General features: G+C 39.3%; 1 protein-coding gene across 2 annotated transcripts in view; it reads left to right on the top strand.

Annotated features, from left to right (window-relative positions):
• Positions 1–20682, top strand: part of ENPEP (glutamyl aminopeptidase) — a 36320-nt gene extending 15638 nt beyond the window's left edge. For both annotated transcript variants that reach the window (XM_072928520.1, XM_030271589.4), the window contains exons 6-21: positions 1745–1899; positions 2528–2641; positions 4279–4413; positions 8388–8453; positions 9856–9921; positions 11177–11328; positions 12629–12708; positions 14180–14307; positions 14426–14481; positions 15297–15447; positions 16199–16272; positions 16376–16477; positions 16588–16758; positions 18528–18668; positions 19444–19522; positions 19771–20682. In XM_072928520.1, the coding sequence (XP_072784621.1) occupies positions 1745–1899; positions 2528–2641; positions 4279–4413; positions 8388–8453; positions 9856–9921; positions 11177–11328; positions 12629–12708; positions 14180–14307; positions 14426–14481; positions 15297–15447; positions 16199–16272; positions 16376–16477; positions 16588–16758; positions 18528–18668; positions 19444–19522; positions 19771–19935 (1835 nt within the window). In that variant the 3' untranslated portion in view covers positions 19936–20682. The remainder of the gene's footprint in view (positions 1–1744; positions 1900–2527; positions 2642–4278; positions 4414–8387; positions 8454–9855; positions 9922–11176; positions 11329–12628; positions 12709–14179; positions 14308–14425; positions 14482–15296; positions 15448–16198; positions 16273–16375; positions 16478–16587; positions 16759–18527; positions 18669–19443; positions 19523–19770) is intronic.
• Positions 20683–26912: the final 6230 nt, after the last annotated feature.

Below are 26912 nucleotides of genomic sequence, written 5' to 3'. Positions count from 1 at the left end.
ACTACTTCCATATGAACTTCTGGACAAAAGCCAGCAGTGAGATAAGTGAAGATGTAAACTGCCAGAGAGTATGTAATATTATTTCTTAACCTTAGTGCAAAGTGTGTGTATATCCACTTCTCAGAAAGATGAATGTGGTTCAGCATCTAATTTTTAGTTTCTACTGCTGGGCTAAATAAAGATCTGGGACTAAGTAAGAGCAGGCACGCTCTCAAATTTTGCCCATGGTTACAAAACAAGCAAAGAGAAGGTAGTGGGCATCCTTTAGTTTGGGATATTTGGACTCTGCATCTGATTCACGCAGTTTAACATGCATAATAATCAAGCTGGGAGTGCAATCAGAGTTTTGGAAATTCTCCCTCCTAAGACCTTCAAAGAGGTAATTCAGTTAGTTCATGAACTTAAAAGGATGGAAAAATACTAGGTTCAAACAAGTCAAGACAATACGGGGGAGAGGGGGGAATCCCCAAAACTTCGAAGACAATTAATAATGCTGTGCAAACCTTTTTTTGGCTCTTTGTACCTGTACCTATCATGCTAACCTATATTACTTTAACAAAAGACTTTTACCTCCTCCTTTCAAAACAACACCTGAGTTTACCGTAAATATGTTTGCATTTCAATGACAACTGAATTAGGGAAACCAGTACAATATGTTGTCCTTTCACACACTGGTCCCCAGTAATAACAGGTACTATATCTCACCTGTGCTTTATATTCAAACTTTCACTGTCATGAAAGCCTGATGACTTTACCATGGCAGCATCTGGATAAAGGCCTGTCTGTGTGATAGGATGGACTGGTATCTCCAGGTCAGCAGTGTCACAGGATAGATACTTTTGTAGATTCTATCCTCTTTTTCCCAGAATGTCTATTTGTTGGATTGCTAACCTTGACTTGCCATGTTGTTCCCTCATTGTTAGAAGTTACCCAGTTCAAACCTGATGAATTAGATATGTTTCTGCATCATGGATTATTTAAATATTGTATTTCACATTGATTTATGGCTTCTGTCATTACCTGTCTCCTTGTATCCTCCTTTTGACTGTTGATGAAACCCTTGCCAAACTATCAGCTTTGATTCTTTAATCAGGTTGTTTAATTTAAAATAAGTCATTCCTATCTTCTGTTGGAGTGGGGTGGGGGGTTTTCATTCTATTCAGTTTTAAATCCGTCTGTACTTTTTCACTAACCCACACAGAAAGCCTGTGGTCATTTGCAGAAGAAAATGCCAGTTCAGTTGACTCTGCAATTCTCATTTAAACCTGTATTGATTACTGACCATAAATGAGTGGCCCCCCACAAATTGCCAGGCGTAGAAGCAGATGTTGTTCACTGCAGAGGGGATTTACTTCAGTTAACACGTCAATAAATATTTTTAATACAACAGTGTGACAAACAATGTAATGCCTCATTATTCTACAAATAGTTTCAGGAGGTTTACTGCCTACAGCACATCCCCAGACAATAGCATTTATTTCTGGAGCCAAAATTAAGTAATGTATGATATGCACGTTCCCGGGAGATGGCATAGCATCACCTCCCAGGACAGATCCTCAGGAAGTGCAACTTATCCTGCCTCTGTTAATCTCAGCAGATCCAGGGCACAGATCATAGCCTGCAGTCCACTGTAGTAAGCCAGAATCATAAATGGTAAGCAAAACAGGCTGTAAATACACAGAGACAGGAAAAGTTAATTGATTTAAAGGATACAGTGGTAATCATTGTCTTTCTTTTAATACAGATAAAATAGCTATTCCAGATTTTGGGACAGGTGCTATGGAGAACTGGGGGCTGATCACATACCGAGAAACAAACCTGCTGTATGATCCTGAGGAGTCAGCCACATCCAACAAACAGAGAGTAGCTGCTGTGATAGCCCATGAGCTCGTTCATCAGGTATATTTTAGGACATGAGTCACTTTTACAGTGTTTCAAATATATAGTCACAACATTTTAATCTTGAAAATACTGTCATTAACTTCATCTCAGGATCTTCTATGTGTGCTCAAAATCTGATTGCAAAATATCATGTTTAAACAGATCCCTGTTAGAGCTTTAAAATACCATGACTACTGCCTTGGAATTTTTCTCAGGAAGTTAGATGCTTGGCCCCAGACTGTCGGCCTGTTTATGAAAATCTGTCTAAAATGTCTTAGAGAAACTAATTTACATGTGCAGATGTCTCTTCTGGCCAGGCAAACAAGAACAGTTATACACTGTGGAGGCTGTCTGAAAACATATCCTTAAAAGCAGAAATCATCAAATCAAGAGGAAGAAACTAAAAATATTTTCAGTGGCAAATGAATCATTAGCAATCTGCCGAGTAATATGTAATTTTATAATAAAAGTGATGTTTTAACACAAGGCAAGGCCTTCATTCCTATTCAAACCCCAGAATTATGATTATTTTCATCTGGCAGCAGGAAGAAAAGTAAGCAAATCAATGTTCTATATGCATATGTGAGATACTGAAATGTACATGTACTATTTATCTAAACCTACATCTTTATTTTTGTAATTGTAGTGGTTTGGAAATATTGTGACCATGGACTGGTGGGATGACTTGTGGTTAAATGAAGGATTTGCCAGTTATTTTGAGTTCCTGGGAGCAAATGCAACAGAACCAGATTGGGAAATGGTAATTATTTCTGCCTTGTGGAGGGTTGGCAGGGCTGGGAGGAACATTTTGGAAGGGAGTAAAATTTAAACAAGGATGATGAAGACTTAAAGCGTATTTATAGAAAACTAACATAGTGTGGTGCAACATAAAGAAAAAGTTGGTCTAAGTTTTTCACCTACCAATGTTATAGTCTGAAGCTAGTCAAAGTAAACTTTGTGAAGCTTCAGTCTGCAGGAAGGAGTCTTTATTTTTTAACAAGTGAGTCAAGTGTTTGGTTATTATGGCAAATAACACCTAGGATGTGTTCTGGACAGACCCTTAACAGTTTTTTTGGGTTGCTTGAAGGTCTAACTCTGAAAGATGGAGAATTTTCTGTATTTATTTACTTGGGCTGTACTCTCTTCATGGGACTTAGGATCGTTATCTGATCTGGTAAGGGGTTGGGAACCTGGGCCTGTCTCCACAGCTTGGGCTATTATCAAGGAAAACAGTGGACTCCCATTCAGCTTCTGCCAGCATTGTAAGTGTCCTTTCAAATGCTCCAACTCAGACAACCTCTGTTCTGTACAGTGCAAAAATAGGTAGTGAGAGAGGATAGCCAAAGTGCTAACTGTGCCAACTCCAGACACTTTACGGGTGTTGCAAAGAAGTTAGCCTTAAATAAGCTTTATATTTATTCTGTGAAAAAAGAGAGTTTTTTTGCTCCTTCCTTCCTCCCCTCCCAAACAGATGTGATGGCCCAGAGCATACATATTTTCCCCAGCTGTCCAGGTGTAATGAGGTTCTGGGTACTAAGACATACACAACATATGGCAGAAGAAGGGAACAGAGTAGATTTTGAATACATTGAACCTGTTGAAATCTACTACCTCCTGAACCTAGTGACTTTAGAAAGAGACAGTGCCTACTTGCTGCTTTCCCTGCCTCTCTCCCTGCAGAGAGACTAAGAATAAAATAATTCCCTGGGTCACTTTTACACTTTAAGGCAGAAGATCTGTGGTCCTAACTAAGAAATATTCTAATTACTAATTACTGAGTTTAAAATATTAAAGACCTTTTTTTTACCTAGATACTATGTTAATCAGAGATCTAAGACATTTCAATGTTATCCTAGTGAATATTAGAAGAGGGAAGCTAAATTGAATTTTAGTCTTTTTTTGGTCAATATTGATTAGTAAATAAGGAGATTTTAACTGCTGGATACCTATTTTTTTTTTTAATTCAAATCAATTAAAAAAAAATTATAAGCCTTGGGATGGGGAACCCTGCCTCCTTCTTCCCTCCATCCCTTCCTACCCAGCTCCTCTTTTGCAAGAGGAGACTGTAATGCTTTGTAAATATTGTCACACTTTTGAAATTGGTAACACAGACTACTCTTTTTGCCTCCTGGGGGCAAGGGAGGGTGGTATGGGTGTGTCTGGGTTATGATACACACAGAAAAACAGGATCCGAAACAGGCAATTTATCTTCATTGTAGAGAAACTGTATCCCTCCCCTCTCAGATGTAAAGCAAAGGTTTGCAAGTCCTTCTTTAGAGGCATGAAACTTTGTTCTATTTCAAATTGCCTAGAGAATTTGAATTTCAAGGTACTTATTTGGGAAGCAGGCATATACTCCTGCCCCTTGTTCCTATTCTAATGTCTTCTCTTTCTCAGCTTGACCAGGTTTTAATTGAGGATGTGCTTCCTGTACTGAAGGATGACTCTTTGCTGTCTTCCCACCCAATTGTAGCCAATGTGTCATCTCCGGCTGAAATCACCTCTGTGTTTGATGGGATATCCTACAGTAAGGTAGGATATCCTTCTGTTGCAACTTTGGATGCAAAGGAAGGAGCAGCTTTGGAGAGGAGATAAAAGTTAGGGGTGCTCATACTCACTTGAGCTGTGAGAGGAGCAGTGAAGCCAGAGCCTCGTCAGCCACTGTGCACCATGCAGGCTGAGCATGCAGTGGTGCAGGCAAAGCACAGTGTCACCAGCCTCTGCCACCAGAGTGCTGGGTTTAAAATTAAACTAAACCAAGTACTAATCACATTCCTCTCCAGTCACCTTGTGCTCCAGCCCAGTTATGTCAAGTCTCATAATCTAACACAAGGGCAGAAGAAGCAAGGGCAGATGTCCAGGTATCCTTTCTGTCACTTCCCCATCACACTTGCAGGCCAGTATAGCTTCTGTTTTGAAGAAGCAAGGCAGGGAACCCAGCAGTGAAAACAGGAAAGTGACTTTTTATCTCAAGTTGCTCACAGTATCCCAGCCACCCAAAAAACATTAACAAATATGAGTTACACCAGCCTCTATTGGCATTGGCTTAAATTGGGAAATAAGTTAGCTCCACATTTCACTGCAAGTTGTGGAGCTCAGGAGTGCAGTGGAGTACAGTAGTCCGTAGCCAAGGAAGTGGTAGACACTCCATTAAGTATTTGATAAGATTTTTGCTCATCCCATTCCAGAGTGAGGCAGTGAGGATCTGTGCCTATAAGGACTCCCTAAGGAGCTAACTAGAAGGATACCTTGGGTCTGCTTGATCAGAGAGACTCTGGAATGCTGGAGTCATCCAACCACAGTTGTGACCAGGGCATACAGGGGCCTTCAGGAGTCCATGGTCTCTGTAGTACTTGCAGGGTGGGGCAGCAGCCTGGAGATCAGCGCTTGTGAGAAAGTGCTGTGAGGTCTAGAGTGTGAGGGACACCAGCAGCCATGCTGAGCATCATCACTCTGAAGACCCAGCCTAGGGGGCTGAGGCCAGCTCGTCTCCCTCCATACAGGCTGTAGCCAAAGTCACTTTGTCCTTAGACAAGCCTTAGACATGGAACAAAGCAGATATCCCCCCATATCTAACCAAGGAGTCTCTTGACTCAAGGGCCCCAACAACACTGTTCCCTCCAGTTGTTTTCTGCAGTGCATCAAGAGACAAAGAAACACAGGAGAAAACACACCGGTCACTCTTCTCCTCAAGCAGCCATCTCCCATGCTGCTTGTGAACCTTGGCAGTTTTATTGGCAGTTTCTTATATGACTCTGTCAGTGTTCCCTATGTGATGGCATAACATGCTTCCACTGAACACGCAAAATCCAGCATTATTACACACTGCTTGTTGCTTTCCCTCCAAGCTCCCATTATCAGCTAAACATACAGTATATATTGCATTGACTTTAGCTTCAGCTGTGCTACAATCTGTAACTATAGATACTACTTTTATTAGCTAGATTTGATCCATCCATTTCCATCAGTTTTCTGTTTTCAATTGTTATATCCTCTGTCCAACAATACAACCAGTATTTATTGCATCATAAATGCCTCACAGTCAAACCAAAACCATGTAAAAACCTGCATTGTGTAACACTGTTTTTAAATCAAACTAACAAAAGTCACGAAATATACAGAGCTAAATCAAATACTCTGGATCAAAATGTATTTTAGTGGTGAACTAAGCAATAGACATACTTTTGCAGAGTCTGTAAAAACAATGGAGAAAAAAAAAATCCTAGCTTTTACTCATACTCATCTCTTTGTCCCTAGATAATTACTACATGAACTCTTTTTTTTAAGCAAAAACACTTGAGGACTTGTGCATTGTTTGGGAACAGTTTGCTTGGGATATAATTTGGCTTGGGTTATAATTTGGCTTGAAAGAGAAAGTCTTTGCGTAGATTTAGCTCAAATTACTGTTGGTATTTATATATAAATGCGTGACAAAATTAGTTTGTTTCTTTTGGGCTTTATTTTGGCTTCTCTTTTGTATTTTTCTTTTTAAAACCATCTTCTCATGATAGTATTCATCACTAAACAAATAAAGCATAATTTGGAATGCTCTCTGTTAGTCTTACCAGACCAATCCAATCCTAAGACCCTGATGAATTGCCTAAGGGTTTATGGAGTTGTTGCAGCGTATTCTGTACAAGATCCTCTAACTGCTGTGGGATTGATAGGGCATTATATGCCTAGGAAAGCTCTACTAGAGTAGAGCTGGTGAGTAATAATTAATGTACATAATTGTTTTAATCTGCTTTTAAAAAGTATTTGCATCTCATCTCTTTCCCAGTTTAATCCTCTCTCCTGTTTTGAAAGGTTTTATTAAAGTAACAGGGATGTTTTTTGTCTTAAATAAGTTCTGTTAGAAATTTGCTTTTGGACCCCCACATTTTTGGAACTTCCCAGCTACAGAAGCTTAGGATTAATCTTCCACATTTCTGCCACAAACAAATCTTGTCACATACTTGGCAATTACTATGAAATTATGTGGGTGTTGATAAAAGACTCCTCACTATACCCCCATCAGAGAACATCAGCTAGTCAAATTAAGGTCACTTTCCTGAGCCTCCCCAAATAGTTGTAAGAAAGGAAAGTTATTAAGATACTGGCATTCCTATAATCAGTGATTTTTGTTAGGATGAGTTTTTCTCAAACACACTCCATCATGGACTACAGAGGAATGACAAGAGAGGGGGGAAAAGAATTAAATATAATAGTAGACGGTGCAAATGACTAACTATACATTGCAATTTAAAGCAAAAGAAGTCTCTATTGTTACCAAATGCATGTATAAGTATGTATTTGTACTTTGGCTTTTAATATAAATGGGAGGTGATGGTTTCTGAGAGGTGATACCAGAAAAGAAGTGGCTGAGAGACAAAGCTGAGGAACTGAGGTTCCCTAGTGCATACTCATGGCCTTAAGATCACCATTGATCATTAAGCAGCTTTAGGATTACTACTAATGGATAGCTGTTCTAAATGTTACTGAATTGGTTGTGGTCATATTCCATGGCAAACACATCAGATTTCTGTATTAGAAAGAGTCATCTGCTGACTACCTTGACTCTCCAACAATAGCCTGAAAAGCATTTTGAGGCATATCCGTTCAAACAGTTCCTGTGCCATGACTCATCTAGTCATTATTCTCAGACACATAAATAGAGGAAACAGGATTTACTGAGAATTCATATAATATTCTTGTTTTTATGGGACAACTGGATTTTTAAACCATTCATAGCATTAGGCTCTCAACTGCCCCTTGATTTAGCTCAGAAAATGAAAACATGCTAATCCTAAAATTGTATTTTGCATCTTAGATGGAGTTTGCACTCCTTTTGTTTTCCTTCATCATTTTGTATACTCTGTTCTCTGTTCCACATGGCTCTTCTACTTCTCTCTCCTGTCTTTTTGTTTCTTTCTTCTTTCAAGGTCCTAATTGTTTGGGTTTTTTTCTGTGATGCCCAAGTTAGTAACTCCTCTGATCCCAATTCTACCCCACTTCAGAGGCCAGAGCTCTTAAACTAGTCCTCAGCAAATCTCATTCCTTATCTTCAGATGGCATACCTAACCTCTAAAGCCACAGACTTGCAGCATTTTTAGAGTTCCCTTCCTGCTGTGTATTCATCTGAAATCACTGCCTCTCTCAGGCTGTTCCCCTGACAGGGGTAGTCCCCAGCTGCCCTCACCCCTGTCCTGTTCAACACAAAACAGGGAACCCTGCTCACACAAACTGGTAGAGTGGTAGGACAGTAAGCTGCAGCAGCAGGGCTCAGGAGCTGAACATAGGAACAAGTGTCTGATCACAACTAAAGACTGATTTTCACATCCAGATTTAAGCTCCACCAGGTAGGCATGCCATCCAACAAAGGAAGTAGAAAAAGCACATCCTTAGTCTGATGGATGATTTCTGGTTTTGCCTTATAAAATACTCATTCTCATGTTGCCTTTTAGATGAATGGAAATCAGTGTTAGGGCAGTGTGGATTGACCTTCTCCCCTTTCCCTTTGTCCTCAGGGTGCATCAATCCTCAGAATGATTCGAGACTGGATTACACCAGAGCTCTTCCAGAAAGGCTGTCAGGTAAAGGCAGCACCAAACCCACCAGACTTACAGCCCATCTTCATGTGACAATAGCAAAGCCATTATTCAAAAAGTGAATATCAGAGTTCCTGGTATTGGTAGCAGAAATACTTAGTGCATTTCAATACTGAGTGGGCAACATAGAGGGGAAGAAGATCCATGCTCCCACAGAAGCAGGAGTGTGAACTGCATAAAGATTTGATAACCAGACAGTGAGGACCTAAATTCCTGACAGGTTTTAGTGGAAAACCCTCCTCTATGCCACTGTTATCCTGTTGTCAACTAAGATCCCCTCATTCTGCTGTAAAGTGTGTCTGTGGCTTTCTATGGCCATGATCCTCCAACCCACCCAAGGCTGCTATGAAGGAACACTCTCAGAGGCATAAGCTCATCCGTGCCCTAATGCAGGGACACCCAGCCCTAGAATGTCAATAGGGAGAGCAAAAGGGATATATTGCACAGTTCATAGTCCTTTCTTGTGGAGGAAAAACGTGGCACTGCAAAATGACAAAATAGGAGAAAGAAGCCGTCCCAAAAGGAGAAAGGTTGTCTGTCCTTTATTCTGAACAGACATTGGTAACAGGCGTTACAGTGCAGGCTTACCACATTTGCTCTTACTTCTCTCTCCCATGAAGAGCTGCTATTTATGGGCTGCTACAAGATGGTTGCATTTTCCTATACTTCCCCTTCCACATATTCAATCAGAACAGTTACCTAATACGGGAAAATACAGCCACCTTGTCTCCAGGAGCCTAACCCTTCCCTTTGCTCAGAGCCTTCAGGAGCACTAAGGTAGGCAGCTGTGGCCAACAGTGAAACAAACAGCACCATCTACTGACTGAACACCACCGGCAGCAGGTGGCACGGTAGGAAAACACCCGCCAAGCAGCCGGGGAAGACACAGGATAGGAATGTGGTTTAAGCATTGCAAACTCTTTGCTGGACACCATTACTCCGTGTAACAATCCTTTTGATCAAAACTTAGAGGTGACTAGACTTTCCTACTCTTAGAACACAGGTAGCGAAATCTCATTAAATATCTTCCTCCTGCTAAACAGCCTCTTGCATTAGTCAAAAATTTGCCACAGGGTATAGTGGTGTCCATTTAAAGAAAACACAAAGAACTCTTCAAATACACATTTATTTCTTACTAACAAGTCACTCTGGAAAATGCTGACTTTTGGTGTTATGGGATGCATTGGACAGCAAAGGAATTTCATCAGCTGAATACTGATCCATTTAATCTCCCACTCACAGTACTACCACCCATGTGTGGATACTCTGTGCAACTGAGAGGTACTCTCTGTATCCCTGTACAACTGAATATGTGTATTGTTTTCACAGGCAAACAAGAAACACTATTTATACTGTAGTATTTTCACGGTTTTCCATCTCTCTCTAGGCATATTTGAAGAAATACCATTTTCAGAATGCCAAGACACAACAATTTTGGGAAGCTCTTGAAGAGGTATGTTCTGCATCCACCCAGACCTTGCTACTAAATGTTTAATATCTCACCCACTGATTTCAGTTTCTCAAACTTGTAAAGTTTTACAGCTCTTCTGTCAATGAGAGATCACAAGACAGGCAGTCTCCCAGTATAGTTCTCTTTTTTCTTTTTTTCTTCCTTTCGTTGTTTTTTATTTTTTGCATAGGGTTGTAGGAGTGGAATAAGAACTGAGAAAGGAGGCCTTGCTAACAAACAACTTGCTACTGAAGCATTCCCCCTGCAACTCAAATTCATTTCACATGTGTAAACATCATGCACCCCATACTTTCTCTTTTCTCTCTCCAGATTCAGGTGTTTCAAAGATCTCAGTAGTATCAATTCCCAAGTAATTTTGGTGCTTATATCCCTCTCTAGCTTCTGAGTCCCAGTTGGGTCATCATCTGTGCCACCATTTTCTATCTTTCCTGTTCCATGAGGCTGGCCTATTTTTTTCCATCTATCTCATTAATCCCCCCATTGCACTGGCATACTGCCAGGTTCTTCCCTGATATTATTTCCTTTTCTTCCAAACCTGTGGACATGTACACAGCCTAAATTGTGCTTTCGTGTCTCTTTTCTAGTTCGAGTCTTCTCTTTTGTCCCAGACTTCTTCCTACTCAGCAGAACTTCTTACTTTTCTCTCTCTAGTGCTTTGCATCTTCACATCATCTACCTGAGCTGGAGAAGGAAACACTAGAAGTGACCCTAGCTCACTTCTCTCACAGGTGGCATTCTGGGAAGGTAGTGACTGCTTTCTCCAGCTCCAGTTCCTAGGACAGATGTTCAGGGTTTGCAGAATGAATCACGTTTTACATTGGTGCAGCTGCTGGTGGTTAATACTGGCTCTTCCTTCACACTCAAAACAGGACACACTGCAAGGAGTCTTCTGGCTTTAAAAATCCTACTGTGTCCTTTCTGTCCTGTTCAGTTTTTCTGTCAGAGAAAATGGAGAGATCTTTGAGCATGCAAGGGGCCTCAAAGCTTCCTCAGTATTTCTTGTCCATGTTACTGTCCAGTGTCCTACCTACACATTTCTCATTTCTTCTGTGGGTGTTCAAGTTTCCAAATAATTTGTTCCTTCCATGACAGGCACCATAAAAGGATTTATGGAGGATTTTTTTTGTCCTGAACATGGTCTTTCCTCTGTCTCTTTCTTTTTCTTAATACCAGAGACTTTCTTTCCTTTTAGGACTGGTTTTCCGTTTTCACTGCAACCTTCTTCCATCATTTATAGGCAAGTAATAAACCTGTGAAGGAAGTCATGGACACATGGACTAGGCAGATGGGCTACCCTGTTTTGGAGATGGGAGATAATTCAATATTCACACAGAAACGTTTTCTTTTGGATCCCAATGCAAATGCTTCTCATCCCCCTTCTGATCTTGGGTAAGTTCCTACTGCAAATGTAGATACAAACCAGGTAGAAACTAAGTAAAATGTGCCTCCTTAAATGCATTTATAAAAACAAGTTAAAAATCAAAACAAAACCCCAAACAAACAAACAAAAAACCAACTAGAAACCACAAATAAACAAACAAAACTCCAAAAACCTATATAGGTTTTCTCTTGGGAAACACAATACCTCTCTTCAAATATGAATTCTTCAAATTCCATTGTAGTAAGCTCCATAAAAAAATTAGTAAAACCAGAAGTTTAAAAATATGTTAAGATATTTTATTTAGGAGATACAAAACAATAAATCTTTCTTCCTGGAGGTCAGAGGGAGATACCATAACTTTAATTTTTTTTTTTCTGGAAGTTAGTGACCATTTACTTAACCCAGGGTTATAAAGATGACATGTATTTCCCATAGTATTTGTCACCAAGGGGAAATCACATTTATTAGTATAATATACTATATTTATATACTATAGTATAATATACTATATTTATATAGTATATATAATATATACTATATTATACATATTAGTATAATACACTATTATGGAAGAGCAGCTGACTGCTCAAAAGGGCTTAATAATTTTAGCAGCCCTATGCAGGCAGCTGGCATTAGGCTCACAGCATGCTCTGCTCTCCCACATCCCTGATTGCCTGGTCACAGTCCTGATCCAGCTGTGCTATGGCTCCATTCCTGCCCAAATTTCTCATCTTTGTCCTGGGCATGCCCTGGAGTGAGGAATTGGTACCTACCCTATAAGGGTATACAAGGAGCTGAGGAGCAAGAGGTAAGGTCTCATTTACTACCCATTCTTTTTTAATTAAGGAATTAGGGTTGTCTTGGAGAAGAAAAATAGGCTGGAAAAGGCAAGAGGTTGTATTAGCTGTATCACAGTGTTGTTTAAACTCTTTCATTTTTTCCATATGTAAAAAAAAAACTTTTGTAATACTTAACCATTTATTTCAAGTCAGTATTGCAAAGATTAACTAGTGTCTGCACAAAGCCCTAGACACATCAATATTAACCTTGACACCAATTATTGACATACAATCATCTTTTATTAAATCAATTGCTTTATATCCTGCTAGAATATTGCCTGACATTATTTAGTAAATGTATATGTCCTGACGTTATTTAGTAGATGTATACGTTCATAAGCACAAGTCAGCTTCATAAAACAAGATGTAAACATTAAAATAAACAAACAAAGACATATTGGAGGTTTTTTTTTTTTTACCATTTGGCTTCAAATGTAATTTGATTTTCTTTCCCATTAAACAATTTCAGTTACAAATGGAATATACCAGTCAAATTTAAGCTTGGTGATTCATCAAATTATACTTTCTACAATGCATCAGACTCTACAGGTAAATGTCTTCTCTTTTAAGGATAATGAATAAATGAAACTTTTCCATATCATTTACAAAAAAAAGAGCACAGAATGAACTTTCATAGTTTCCAGTTTTCAGATGTGGGAGCTAGCACACAGCTTGGTTGTACTGTAGTTGCTAGTAATTTCAGTGATAAGATTAGTATTTCCCCTGTACAAACATTATGTCAATTTAGGCTCAGTTTCAGTATAGTGCGTAAGCATCTGTTTAAATACAGTCCTATTCAAGAAAACATCTCTGCATACTCTTAATTATAATGCACTAACATCAATTTGGCTTAGATATGGCCATTTTCCAGTCCAAGAAAAGAGAAGTCAGAGGCTGATGAATGCCTATGTGGCATGGTAAACTGGCAACTTGAGTTCAATTAAAGAAAAAGAACTGCAAATTATTAAACACCTTTTCTTATGCTGATTTCAGAAATGAGAAAATTCCTACGTGGTTCTTTTTGATTGTTGTTCTATTATGCAGTCAAATCTGAATTTCTTGTACTACACCTCCAGTGGACAAAATTGTGGGGAAAAATTACCAACTTTTTTCAGATTTTAAATTACATCCAATTGAATTTCAGAAATATTACAAATGGCTCATCTTTTCTTGTACTTGTTTGTTACTTATTTTAATTCAATTTGTCTTTTGTTCTGTTTTTTTTTTTTTTTAACCTGGTTGCTTTTAGTATCCATGCAAAAGTGAACAAAAAACCAACAACTGTAGGTTAAAATCCCTTTAGAAATATTTTGTATGTAACATCCAAACAGAAACATGCTTTTAACAGCCACCCTCAAAACACAGATTCAAAAACATTGTTTTCAATGGGAAATAAAAAAAATTTCATAAGTAGCATCACCAACTGGACCAGGCCAGGCTTCTGAGAAATAAACATTCTTCAAGTATTCATTTTAAATGGGAAAATCATTAAACATGAGTGTTTGCATGAAGTCTCAGTTTATTTTGTAATAACAGCTATGAAAATAGAATCAAAGAAGAGTACAGGAAAGAAAAGTTAAAGTTAGTTCAAACAAACTGAAATATAAAATTAATGGAGGATAAAATATGAGAACTTCAATAGTGCACAAGAGGATGAAAAACGTTTAAAATATATATTTGCAAGAACTGCTTCTTTGCAAATTTTTACTTCTTACAATGACACTAAATGTCACCATCCTCACCCTACTTCCAGTGACCTCCATTTCAAATTTAACAAACTAGCTACCCCAAGTAACTACTGCAATTCATTGTTTTAATACAAGTGCTGGCATTCATCAAAATCTGTAATAATTCATGTTTACTCAGAGCCATTTAGAAATAAATAAAGAAATAAATGAAATTAAGGGTTGGACCTTAATTTGATATCTATTAAAACCAAATAATACTTTTGGAGTCAAGGAATCTCCAGTGAGATGTGCATCATATAAGGTGAACAAACTGATGACTGTTTGTTTTGTAGGAATTAGAATATCAGCTTTTCCTGATACTTTTGTGAACGTTAATCCAGACCATATTGGATTCTTTCGGGTGAATTATGATAATCAAAACTGGGCCATCTTAAGCAGTCTTCTGCTCCAAAACCACACTGTGAGTGATGTAATGTCTAACCTGTCTGGTGGGTCTCTTATAAGAGGTCTGTAGAGGCTGGGGTTTTTCTGCAAATAATCTGTATATTCTTGATCCTTCTTTTCCTCTTTTCATACAGAGTTTTTCAGTTGCTGATCGCACAGGGATTTTGGATGATGCTTTTTCTTTAGCAAGGTAAATTAATTCTCTATAGAGATTTCAACACAAGTTTTTCACTTTCTGTTGCCTAATAATTAGAATTCATGCAACCCAGGTGGTTGAAAGCAATTTTCTGACTTTGGTATGAGCTTTAATTCTTTCTTGCTTTATCTTGTCCTCCAAAAGGGTTGCATTTAAGTATGCATTGTCAACTTGCATTACCATTGCAATCACAAGAAATGCTCCCTTTCAGTACCGTGGCAAGAAAAAAGCAGGCTTTAATTGCACAGGTGTTTTCACCATGTAATTAACAATAATGGAAGCACTCCAGAAGAGGATAGTATCCATAAAAGCAGAGGCATGCCTAAAATGCATACCAAGGGATTGAGTAGCTACCATCTCAGCTAGTAGTTTGTTTAGAAACTTGATTGGAAACTTCTAGATCTTGAGCCCAGCCATGCTGACACAGATAAATTTTTGGGCAATCTGTAACAGCCTCTAAGTCTAAGTCTCCTCAGCCTTTCAGGATGTCGCCAGCCAGCAACTCCTTTCTTTTTTTGTGATATTAATGTAAGTCAGTTAAGGGTCGCCCACTTCTAGGCACACTGGGCTGCAGCACAATGTTAGCAGTCTTCTCACAATGGCACAACTCCTGCAATTGGGCATGGATCAACAGTGATCCTTGGTTATCTCTTTGGAAAACACCTTCCAAGTTACATTCCAGACTAGTTTTCCCTCACAAACTTTACTATTTCAGGCCTTCTAAAGTAAATAGTAAATCTAATATCTTTGAAGAAGCAAGTTCCTCAAATTCATTAAAATAACAGAAGTTATGTTTTCTCCTTCCACAGACCTGGACTTGTGAGTTACTCTGTTCCCCTGGAACTCACAAAATACCTAAGAAATGAAACAGAGTATTTACCTTGGAATAGAGCTATATCAGCTGTAACTTACCTTGCAAACATGCTCGAAGATGATAAAAATCTCTATCCCCTGTTTCAGGTGATGATGCAAAATAAAAGCCAATCTGGCTTGGGACCACTGAATCTGATAATTCAGAATCTCTCACAAGAATAATAGTGAAGTTCAAGTGATTTTCAGTGTTGCTGAACTATTAACATTTACTTTTTATTACTGTTCTCTTAAAAAAACCCTCTAAACACTGCTTCGTAGTGGTATCTGAATTACTTGGATTCTGCATTCAGGACTATGCATTTGAAGAAAAGACATTATGATTAATTATTCTTAGAATCTGTCATCATAAGGCATGTTACATAGATTTATTAGTCAAGGCTGTCCTGCATTCAGTAAAGAAGTATGTCTAGGACATCAAAATCTCAAACACCTGTCCTCAGCACAAAGGATGGCTATATCTCTACCTGACAGTGAGTAGGTTTGTTACTTGACCAAAAATACTGAACATGATTTAAGGGTCACTAAAGTAAGAATGTCCTGAACTATCATCTTTGGAAAGCAGTTGTGGCAGTGTGTCCTTGCTGTACCCCAGCCTTCATCTGGGAGCACAGACAAGGCTGGAGAGAAGCAGGTTGGCTTTGTCCTATCTGCACATCAGTATTGCAAGCATTCAGACTTGGCATGCTGTGGGGATCTGAAAAGATTGTGTGTGTGCCTGTTCATGTTACTTTTCGTTCAAGCGATGCTAGCTTTGGGAAAAAATGAAGGAGAACAAACTATGAAATGAAATACTATTTAAAGAAATCTACACATGTAACCAACACCTTTTCTACCTCAGGAATATTTTCGCAATCTGGTAAAACCAACTGTGGTTAAACTAGGCTGGGAGGATTCTGGAAACCATTTGCAGAGGTGGGACAATCTTTATTTGTTCCTTCTCATGTTATTGATGCATTCAAACAATAGTAAGCAGTAGGAAAATATCTGTCTCACTCTCTTTCTCTCTCTTTCCAAGGCTTCTTCGTGCATCTGTTCTAGACTTTGCCTGCAGTATGAATGACACAGAATCTTTGAGCAGTGCTTCTCAGCTCTTCGATAGGTGGTTACGAGGAGAAACGTGAGTGCTCACATTTTTTGTGTTTTGTGAGAACACAGCATGTGACTGGCTACCACTGATGTTAAGTAGGAAAGGGGGAAGAATATTTAAGTACTGTTTCTTTATTTTAGTATTGCTGCAAATCTCCGACTCATTGTATATCGCTATGGGATGCAGAACTCAGCCAATGAGACATCATGGAATTACATGTTCAACAAATACCAAGAAACTTCATTAGCCCAAGAAAAAGAAAAGCTGCTATATGGCCTGGCATCAGTGAGGAACATCACCCTTTTGGACAGGTGATTTAAACACACACAGATTTCTCTTTTTCTACAGAAGCAACTGGTTGCTGTTTGCTCATTCCCCTCTTCCTCTCTTCTGTGCTGTCATTTTGGTCAGATAACAACATGAGGAATGAAACACATTTTCAAGACCATTTATCTAACGTACCCCTCTGAGATTGTACTATGGCAGGAAAAAAGGCTTTTTCTTTTAGTGGAAGATATTGAAGGCATGGTAGTTGCTGCACACAATCAACAACCTTCAGCTCTTCCAACAGTGTGCTCACCCTATGCAATTTTAGTTGCTTAATAGTTAATTATCAGGAGTAAGTTAGTCATCCATTTCCTCCTTAATCAGTGAAGAGAGGCCAGACATACAAAGCACTGCTTATCCCAGACCAGGAAAGGGGCTTAAAATCAATGGAAATAATTGCTTTTGGGTGTTGTCAGTCACCCTCCATTACCTCCAGTTTGCTTAGCCTAGATGTCTACTTTGTAACTAGCTAAAATTAGGCAAACGGCCTTGAGCAATTGTTATTAACAGTCCTATGAAGGCAACCACATGAACTTGCAATGCTCCCTGAGGTGCTGTGCAGAAGTGCTCTAGCTGGAACCAAAAATGTTGAATTCATGCTGCCATGGCAATGATGAGCCTGCCCCAGAGTGGGCCAGCGGACTGACTGACTTGGCGAGTATCTCTCCAGGCTGTCGCCCCGCATAGGCACACTGGCTACTTTAGGCTTATCTGATAACTTTGCATGTTGTTGTATCATGTAGTACTCATGCAAGCAAACATCTACACCAGGGACATTCACCACTGTATTGGAGTCCTATCTAAATATCATAACATGGAGCAGTCTCTGCTTGAAAGAGTTCCAGGTTTAAAGGAGAGGAAACAAGGAAGTATAGGAGATTCAGAAAGACTAAATGTAAGAATTAGAGTAATTGAAATAATGGTAGGAAGCAGCTGCATTCTTAAATTCTTGTAACTGCAACAGCCATTATCTAAAGCCATTAAATAGGTAATGGCTGACACTATTAAGACATGAATTAATTAGCTAGATCAGACTATATTTGCAGAAAATAAAAAATCCCTCCTAAAGCAGGGAAAGCTTGTCTCTTAATTTACTGTTAAAATAACAAATAAGTATGGAAGAGCAAACAGATTGAACAAAATTGTCCATTACATATAGGGAAAAAGAAGACAATCCTTAATCCCAACACACAACAGCTTGAAAGGGTGTTCTTCTGCAGCTGCTGCTGTGAATCCATGACCAAGCTACTCATCTCCCTGCAAACATGTGTGCTTCACCCCATCAGTCAAAACCATCTGTGCCATAACTGGAAGTATAACTGCAGTACTTGCAGCCATGCTCTGCCCAAATGAATTTTAATTTTGTACGGATAAAAGTTTCCAAACAAACAGCACAGATGTCAGTGTGAGCAAGCCACCTGTGCATGTATTCATGGTCCCTGTAAGATCTTTAAAATCTGGACTTCTACTATTTTTGGTGCTTGGCTTAACAGGCTAAACTACTAACTGATCTTGTCTTGTTTTCTCTACTGCATTAAAATATAGAAATAATAATGGGGTTTGGCTGTTTTCAAGTAGAGACATAAACTCTACCTACTGTGCTAAAGAGATTCCTAAGATTTCTTTCAATACTATTATCTCTTGACACAAATTACATTTTAGTCCTGTGTACTTACCTTTAAAATGCTCTAGCTAAAAAATAATATTCCAGTTTGGAAATGGCTCTCATTGATTCCTATGGCATTTCCCTTAGATATCTGAAATATATTTACAACACCAGCCTCATCAAAAGCCAAGATGTGTTCACGGTCCTGAAATACATCTCATATAACACCTATGGGAAAACAATGGCCTGGGACTGGATACGACTGAACTGGCAGTACTTAGTTGACAGGTACTCTAATGAACTCATGGGAAATGACATCACCTGTAAATCTTGTTACATGCCATGTTGTTCTGTGTTTTCATTGTACAGTTATAATCACTGGCCTTTGCAAAATGAAAACTGAAAGCTTATTCAGCACAATTACATCCATTTGCCATGGAAAAAGTACTTTGTTGCTAACTTAAAAACCATTCTTTGCCTAAATGAAAGGTAAATGGTCATCAAGGAGAAAAAGTTTTACCAAGGCTACAGACTGGTTATTGTATGGAAATTAGTGAATTAAGTCTCCACTCTTGCAACTGATTTCATACCAAGAAGACAGAGTATAAAATAGAGTTTTAAAAAATTTTATTCTAATGGTTAGCAGCAAGTGGCAGACATACAGATGAGCAGTGGAAGTAATTGCAAACCTTTTAACTTTTCTCCTCAATATTTGAATGACCTATCTCTGTTTCCATCTCCTTTCTGAATGCTTGGTGAGGGCACAGAAGGAAAGCACACCTGCAAGCCTAGAGCTGTGATCTGGACAGTTTTTGTATTGCTGAGCAGCAATGTTCCTAATTTCCAGCCTGAGACAATCAGTAATTACTTGAAAAAAAGAGATCACTCCATTAGTCAACATATTTAAGAACAGCTCAGCTATTATGTAGGAGTACTATTTTTCAACTATTTTGAAAACTGCTATAATTTGAGTGTACCTGCTTTATTGTAACAAAATTAGAAGTTTAAGCTTCAGATAATTATGGTTTTGCATCAAACATCATTTATTAAATTGTTTTTCTAGATTCACTGTAAATGACAGAAACCTTGGTCGAATAGTAACTATTGCCCAAAACTTCAACACTGAGCTCCAGCTTTGGCAGGTATGATGACATCAATTCTCTTCAATTTAAGTCAATATATTTAACTATCTTCTGGACAGAAAACTTATTTTTTTTGTCCTCTAAATGCTTAAAACAGCAGGAGTTAACTGTTAAACTATTCCAATGTTACTAGCAGGAGCTTCTAGATCTCTCAGAGTCAGAATTACCCCTGACTGTGTCTTTGTAAAAAGCCACTTGCCTAATAGCAGCATTATTTACTTCACATCAATTCCTTTTCTCTTTTCCAGATGGAAAATTTCTTTGAAAAATACCCTAATGCTGGGGCAGGAGAAATGCCCAGGAGTCAGACACTGGAGCAAGTGAAGAGCAACATCAAATGGCTAAAAGAAAATAAGGAAGAAATACAATCATGGCTGAAAAGCACAGTAAGGCTTCAAAGTCTTACTTCGTGAAAAAGATCAGGCACTTAAATCTTCAAAGATGTTTAGCAATGCGGATTTATCACCTAGGTACCTTAGAAGACTAAGACCTAATATTTTTTCCTACAAACACTCAGGAGACTACTGCCAGAGCAACGTTGGTGTAGTTGCTTAGCATGAATAGCTTTATATGTTGAGGCTGAATTTGCCTGAACAAACAGGACAAAGATTTAAAGTCATTCAAAGCAGAAGTGATGGCAGAACTGGTGTCCTTGCTGATCACTCTGGTCTCACTCCTTATGCATGCCACTCTGCAAAGCTACTTCTTGGCTCGCACAGAAGTTATGTCTACTATACTCAGGGATTCCTTTCCAAGTGCACCTCATAGGAGCTTTCTCCTGAAGGAAAGGGAATTAAACAGTAGTTTTGACATTGTCTGAAAATCATCCCCTATATTCATAGCTGTAAAAATTCTATGTCTGGGATTTAGGTTTGCTTTCTGATACTACAGGAAGGCCAATTAAGCTTTCCTCTCAATTGATTTTTGAAGTTTAACTACTAGAACACAAGGGATCAATATTATCAACTTCTTTTTCAATGTTATTAGTTGGGATTCTGTAGCTTAGAGTAAGGGTTGTCTTGGCTACTTTTGTCTTATTTCTAAATCTTAAAAAAAACCCAAAAAAATATAATTTGTGGCAGCCAATACTGCAAACAAGGCATGCTTTATTTACTGTTTATTTTCTTATAGAAAAATAAAATGTAAAACTCTACATGAAATATCAGTCTCTAATGAAATTATGAAACTTCATGGGTTATAGAAGAACAGCTGTCACTTAGCTCAGCTGTGCTGTACATAATAGCTTCAGTGACTTCTGAGGGGGGAGAAATCTATTAACTCCTCTGAGAAAACACAGAAAAAAATGGGAAATGCCCCCCAAGGGATCAGATGAGTCCCACTGCTGCAATTGAGTCTATTGCAGGACTACAGACAGCAAAGAAAGAATTCTTAGTCCCAAGTCCCTCTGCCCTTGTGATGCTGGAGAAAGCATCAGGGCTACTCTGTCTGTCTCCCCCAAGATGGAAGCTGTGGGGTTTTGGAGTTCCCACATTTCCATGTGCTGTATCCTGACACTGGACAAACAGTAAATGTGAGCACCTCCTTGCCTTTTCCCTGGTCTCCTGAGCAAAGACCACAACCAGCTAGAGATAATGTCTCTCCAGATGTCCTGGGAGCAGGATCACAGAACACCTCAGAGTAGGTAGCCCAGGGAGATTTCATGTACAGCTGTCAGGAAACTCTGCAATTGGTTCAGAGGACAGAAGCATGGAAAAGCACTTTGCTTACCTTCATTCTGCAATACTATTCAAAGGGAAGAGGAGATGACTGTAAGGTACAGAAATTTAAGTACAGGTCATGTGCTTGCCTCTGGGCCTTGGTACAGCACAGAGGACTCCAGAACAACTTATATAGTCCCAGATGGAAACACTTTACTTCCATACTTCACTCAAGGCTGGTACTGTTTTGTGCCTCTCTCTAGACACCGAAAGAGCTGCGACAAGCCCAGACAAATCCATTGACAAAGTCAGTTGTCCTGTTGTGCTGGTTTTGGCTGGGATAGAGTTAATTTTCTTCACAGTAGCTGGTGTGGTCTCTGTTTTTCATTTGTACTGAAAACAGTGTTGATAAAACAGAGATGTTTTCATTACTGCTGAGCTGTGCTTACAGTGTCAGGGCCTTTTCTGCCTCTCACACCACCCCACCAACAAGGAGACTGAATGTGCATAAAGTGGGAGGGGATTCAGCTGAGGTAACTGATCCCAACTAGCCCACAGGATTTTCCAAACCATAGTGCATCATGCTCATCATGCATCATACAGAGATGGAGGGGAGAAAAAGGAAGGGACAAGCATTCAGAGTGATGGTGTTTATGTTCCCAAGTAACCATCATGTGTGATGGAGTCCTGCTTTCATAGAGATGGCTGAACACCTGCCAGCTCATGGGAAGTGGTGAAGGAATTCCTTGTTTTGCTTTAGTTGCATCCACAGCTTTAATTAGCTTTTTAATTATTAAACTATCTCAACCCATGAGTTTTCTTGTTTTTACACGCTCAATGCTCTCCCCATCCCACTGAGAAGGAGTGAGCGAGTGGTTGTGTGAGGCTGAGATGCCAGCTGGGGTTAAAACACAAGACCTGTCAAAGGAAAATGTCAGTCATTTGCCTCCTGCAAACAAAACATGGCAGGATTTTGATTAACAGTGGTTACAACTTGCTAGAGACACCAGATGCTCTTCAAGGTGAGGAGGTGGCAAAGGGCCAGGCAATTCCTTCCAGTTTTTCTTGTTCCTCAGATTCACACATAGGGAACAGTGAAAGTGAAGCTGCTGCCCACACCCAAAACTACCAGCAGCAGACAGGGAGCAGATTGTCCTTGGGCCACTGCCAGCTCAGTACAACATACAACAACTCACCTTCACTATTTTACACTTTTGATGAACTGAAGGAGTGGAAACCAAACAAAAACTCTTTTGGTTTCAAGGTCACAAACGGGTTTGATAGCATCACACAGTAATTCCATCAAGTGCACTGTGACTATCAACAGTACACTTGTCTCTGAAATTTTTTCTGTGTACAGTATGTTTTGATTTAAGGTTTTTAATTTTAGCTGGCCATGATGTGCAACATTGCAAAACCAATATGAAGACATCCAAGCACATAGCTCTGTCATTTTCCCTTTCAGAGACGATTTAATGAAATTTTGGCAAAAAGAATTGATTTTGTTATTCATACATTTCTGCCATAAACTGCTGTAGAAAGACAAGTATGACTATTATGGGAATGGGAATGGTACAAGATGAATGAGTTACTTTAATATATTTTTATCCCTTGTTACATGTAACCTCTACTACCACCAAGTGGGACTGGGCTGGTCAACTTTGTCAGCTACAGCAGTAGGCTTTCATCAAGGAAAACACAGGGAGTAATGAAGACTTTCTACAATGCTGGGAAGCTACAGTGAAAGCAGCCTTCATTCAAGTCACACAGACAATACCACTGTTTCAGACAAGACACATATTGGTAGCACTGTGCATCACTGTAGTAGAAAGAATAAAAAAGGTCAGAGAGAGAGAACAGAAATCTATCACTGAAGCACAGAGAGAAAGAGAAGCCAAGGACAAGCTTGAACAATGACTGAGCTCATGGTCCTGGGTGAAGGAAATTTAAAGAGTGAACCAAGCAATTTTCACTTGTCATTTGATTCTCATTCTGTTCAGGAAGTTGTGACCAATTGCAGCTTTTGTGCCTGAGCCACACTGGAACGGAAAGAGTTTTAACTAGTGCCTGGATATTTTTGATGTTACAGAAAGGTTAGCTGCATTTCTACACTGATCTTAAGTGGGTCAAGGAGCACGCAAGACAGTCCAAAAGCCCCAGAAGGTAGCTGTTTTTATGATAGGGTAAACGTTAAATAATGTTCTCTAGATTATGCAGTGCTTTTGCTACCTTTAAATGGCTCATGGAGAATGTACTGTATGGCATGTGCCTCTTTCAGACTGTTTGTCCGAGATGGATAACAAATCTGGTACATGCTAAATCTTTCAGTCAGGAACCGGTGCATTTATAAATGGTCTGTGATAAGCTTAAGAATGCCAATTTGAAACTGAATCCAAAGAAATGTGAACTGTTTTAAAAAGAGATAATTTTCCCTTGGTCATTCGATCAGCAAGGAAGGAATTTCTACTGATAAAGCCGAGTGAGGGAGTGCAGAACCAGCTGGCCCCTTAGATCCACACAGCTTTTTGAGACTCTGCTGCTCCTATTGTACCACACCAAAAACTATTGCAGGCAGTGAGGCAGAGAAACGTCTTGAGTAATCGAAGTGCAATGTGGTGGAGTTAAAGAGGGGCCACTTACAACTTTTGCAGTGTTGCCTTACACTAGTTCTGCAAATCTGTCTCATATCAGCTACAGCTGTGCGTCCTATAGAGCCTGAGCCCATGGGCCCCAGGAGGCTGTAAGCCTGATAGGAGCATGAAAATGCTTTATCTTGATAATTCAGGTAAAGAAACAACTGAAGACATTGTATTACTGCACAGAGCAAAAAAAAATTAATAGCACCAATGGGAACACCAAGACGTCTACTACTCTCCGACTCAGCCAGTTTCTAAACCAGCAGTTAAGATCGCTATGAGTATGCAGACATAAAAAAAAAGACCCCCACCCTAAACACATGGCATGTCTGTTCAAACAGAACGTGACTGGGAAGTATCCCTCATGTCTTCCCACAATAACCAGTACCATTTTTTGGCATTTTGTGTGATGGCATCTTCCAGCAGCTTTTGGGACTCAAGGTGAGAGGGGAAAAGCTACCCTGTGCTGGGCACAGAAACACCTAGATAAAAAGTCTGAAGGATAAAGGATAAGAACTTATCCTGTTGCTAGCAACAACAATACCATACCGACAGGATTAAAGCTTTGTCTTGTGTTATATGTATCCAGTTACAAAAATTAGTTAAACAAGGTTGAGTTTGTTTTCCCAAGTGTTTACACAGAATCCAGTATTCCATTAGAAGTCAGTTGTCTTGGAGGTATTTCAGCTTCACACCTATGTCAGTTGAATGTATGCCTGTATGTGGAAAACTGGCACAGAAAGATATAGGTATATGGCACTAAGGAAATATTCTCTAGCTCACAGAGACCACAAGGCTGCCCAGATACCTGAATTTTTCCAAGATGTGCTTTGGAAAAAAAAGAAAAAAACTACAGATATATTTATAAAGCATCTGAAATGTATATGGTTCAGGTAAGTCTGAGAGTTTCTGGCTTCCCAGTGTACATTCCAAAGAGTGATGAGGAAAGAGCAAATCCTGAAAAATATAGTGTGAAAGAAAATGACACAACTTCTGTTGCTGCAGAAATGTTTATTGTGCTTGTAACAACACCTAAATTCTAAAAAATAGCATTAGTAAGTAGCACTCACTAGTTTCAGTAATCCTCACTTGCAGAAAACCTTTCCATATCGACCCTCTATTCTTCACAAACTGATATTCAGAGACTGCTACCTAGCTGACATCTTCTTGCTGATGGTTTAATGATGCTGAAACAATACACATGGATAGTCTCAAGAAACAGGTACCCAGGAAAAGGAAGATACCCGGGCATGAGAGAGGACTGGAGCCTAACTCTTCAAAAGGAAGGCTGGAGGCACATGGTCATTATTTTAGTAAAAATCAAAAGTTAATGTGAAACAGATATTGCAGTTATAAATGTCATATCCACCACACAACCTTCACCCAGCTTAAACCATCAAGGTTCATTTTCCTTTAGAGATAGATGAGATGGCCAGCTGACTTCTAAATATCCTTCCCAATATTTTCTTTAACTGTTTGCAGTGAACAGAAGGACTGGTCACTGATATGATTTCTTCCAAGGAGTGCAAGGCCAGATGTGGGTGATGAGGTTCTGCCATTCCAGAGCTCCCATTCTATTTTGCCTACTGTCTATTTTGCCTACAAATGCATTTGTACACCACAGGTCAACAAGGAAGCCTCTCCAACCAGGAACTGCAAACCCTTGAGCTGCAGAGCTCATATCTGTAGCAGCTCTGCAACTTGGGGCTGGTTTTTTGGTTTTTTGTTTTTTTTTTTTGTTTTTTTTTTTTTTTTTTTTTGTCTTTCTCAAAGAGGAATCCTGAAACAAAAAAGCTGCAGGATGCATTTTAGAGGGCTGCTAACACAGCTATTAGCCAGAGCACAGAGCAAAAGCTGAGGTACCTCATGCCAAAAAAAGGCGTTAAGCTGCAGGTCAAGTTCTCATAAGCCAAAGGAGTTACTGTGGCTGCCTAAGAGGAAGATTTTCCAGGTGTCTGGTGGACAGCCAAAAACTGATTGGATTCATTTATTTTAGCAAATAGTCACTTTCAGCAAACTGAAATTATGGCCCACCCAGGTTCCTTAAGCAAATTCAGCTGGAGAAAACACTATGGACCTGAAGTTACATAAACCCTGATGAAAAGTCATCACACCCTCTTTTTCTTGAGCTGGAGCACTTGCAAAGAAAGCAAACAGATCAAGGCTCAGTTCTGCCTCCTCCAAAGAAATGAACATGAACTCTTCCACATGACTCTACTGGGCCTGGTCTTTCAAATTTTCCCATGGTACTTAAATAATAACCAGAATCAAAAGTAATTAGTCACTTCATAGTTTGTTGCTTCACATAAGCACCTGAAAACACATGATTGCCAGACATTTTTATTAGTATTTTATTATAGAGTATTTTTATCATTACGTTAAATAAATATGGATATCTTCAACAGAAGCTGCTGATAAGCTCAGATCTGTATCAGTAGGCCCTAAGTAATTAGAAATGTAAAGGAGCACCATTCTGTAGTACAGTGGTTTGAGTAATAGCCTGAAAGGGCAGGCATGTGGTTTAAAATTCTCTCCAGCAGAAACAATAATTCATGAAGTCTGCTTCCTGCACAAAATCTCCAACCACTGCATGTAAGAGCAATTCCTCTCCTCAATGCTCTTGTGAATACAGCCCTTATTTTACCCTACCACCTCAAGAACTCCAAACCAAAAGGCTCAGTCCTGTGCAAAGGAATATTTCTATGCCAGGTGAGACAAGACTTCAGGTTTCCATTTCTTCAGCAGAAAACAAAGCTTCCTTCAAGATGCATAGAAAAACACTCCTTCTCCTTAGTTCAGGAGAAAAACAAACAAAAATGTGCTCCTCTACTAAATGCCCTAAAATGACATGACTGTTGGCTTCACAGAGAGGTTGTTCGGCTCCCTGGCCCAGCTGTAACAGAGGAAAGACAAGCTCCAGGCATGAAAGATAACCAGTGCAAATGAGCAAACTGCCCCCTCAGGTATCATCTTAGCCACAAAACAGAAGCACACAGTTGAGCAGTTTGAGAAGGGCTGATGCAAGCTGGGGCTGGTTTTAATGAACATCAAATCAGTCACCAAGTATTACAAAAAAGAACATCCAGCAGCAAAGCC

Source organism: Taeniopygia guttata, chromosome 4 (assembly GCF_048771995.1).
Source record: "Taeniopygia guttata chromosome 4, bTaeGut7.mat, whole genome shotgun sequence".
NCBI lineage: Eukaryota > Metazoa > Chordata > Aves > Passeriformes > Estrildidae > Taeniopygia > Taeniopygia guttata.
Note: the sequence above shows the minus strand (reverse complement) of the source record. Positions and strands in the feature narration are given on the sequence as shown.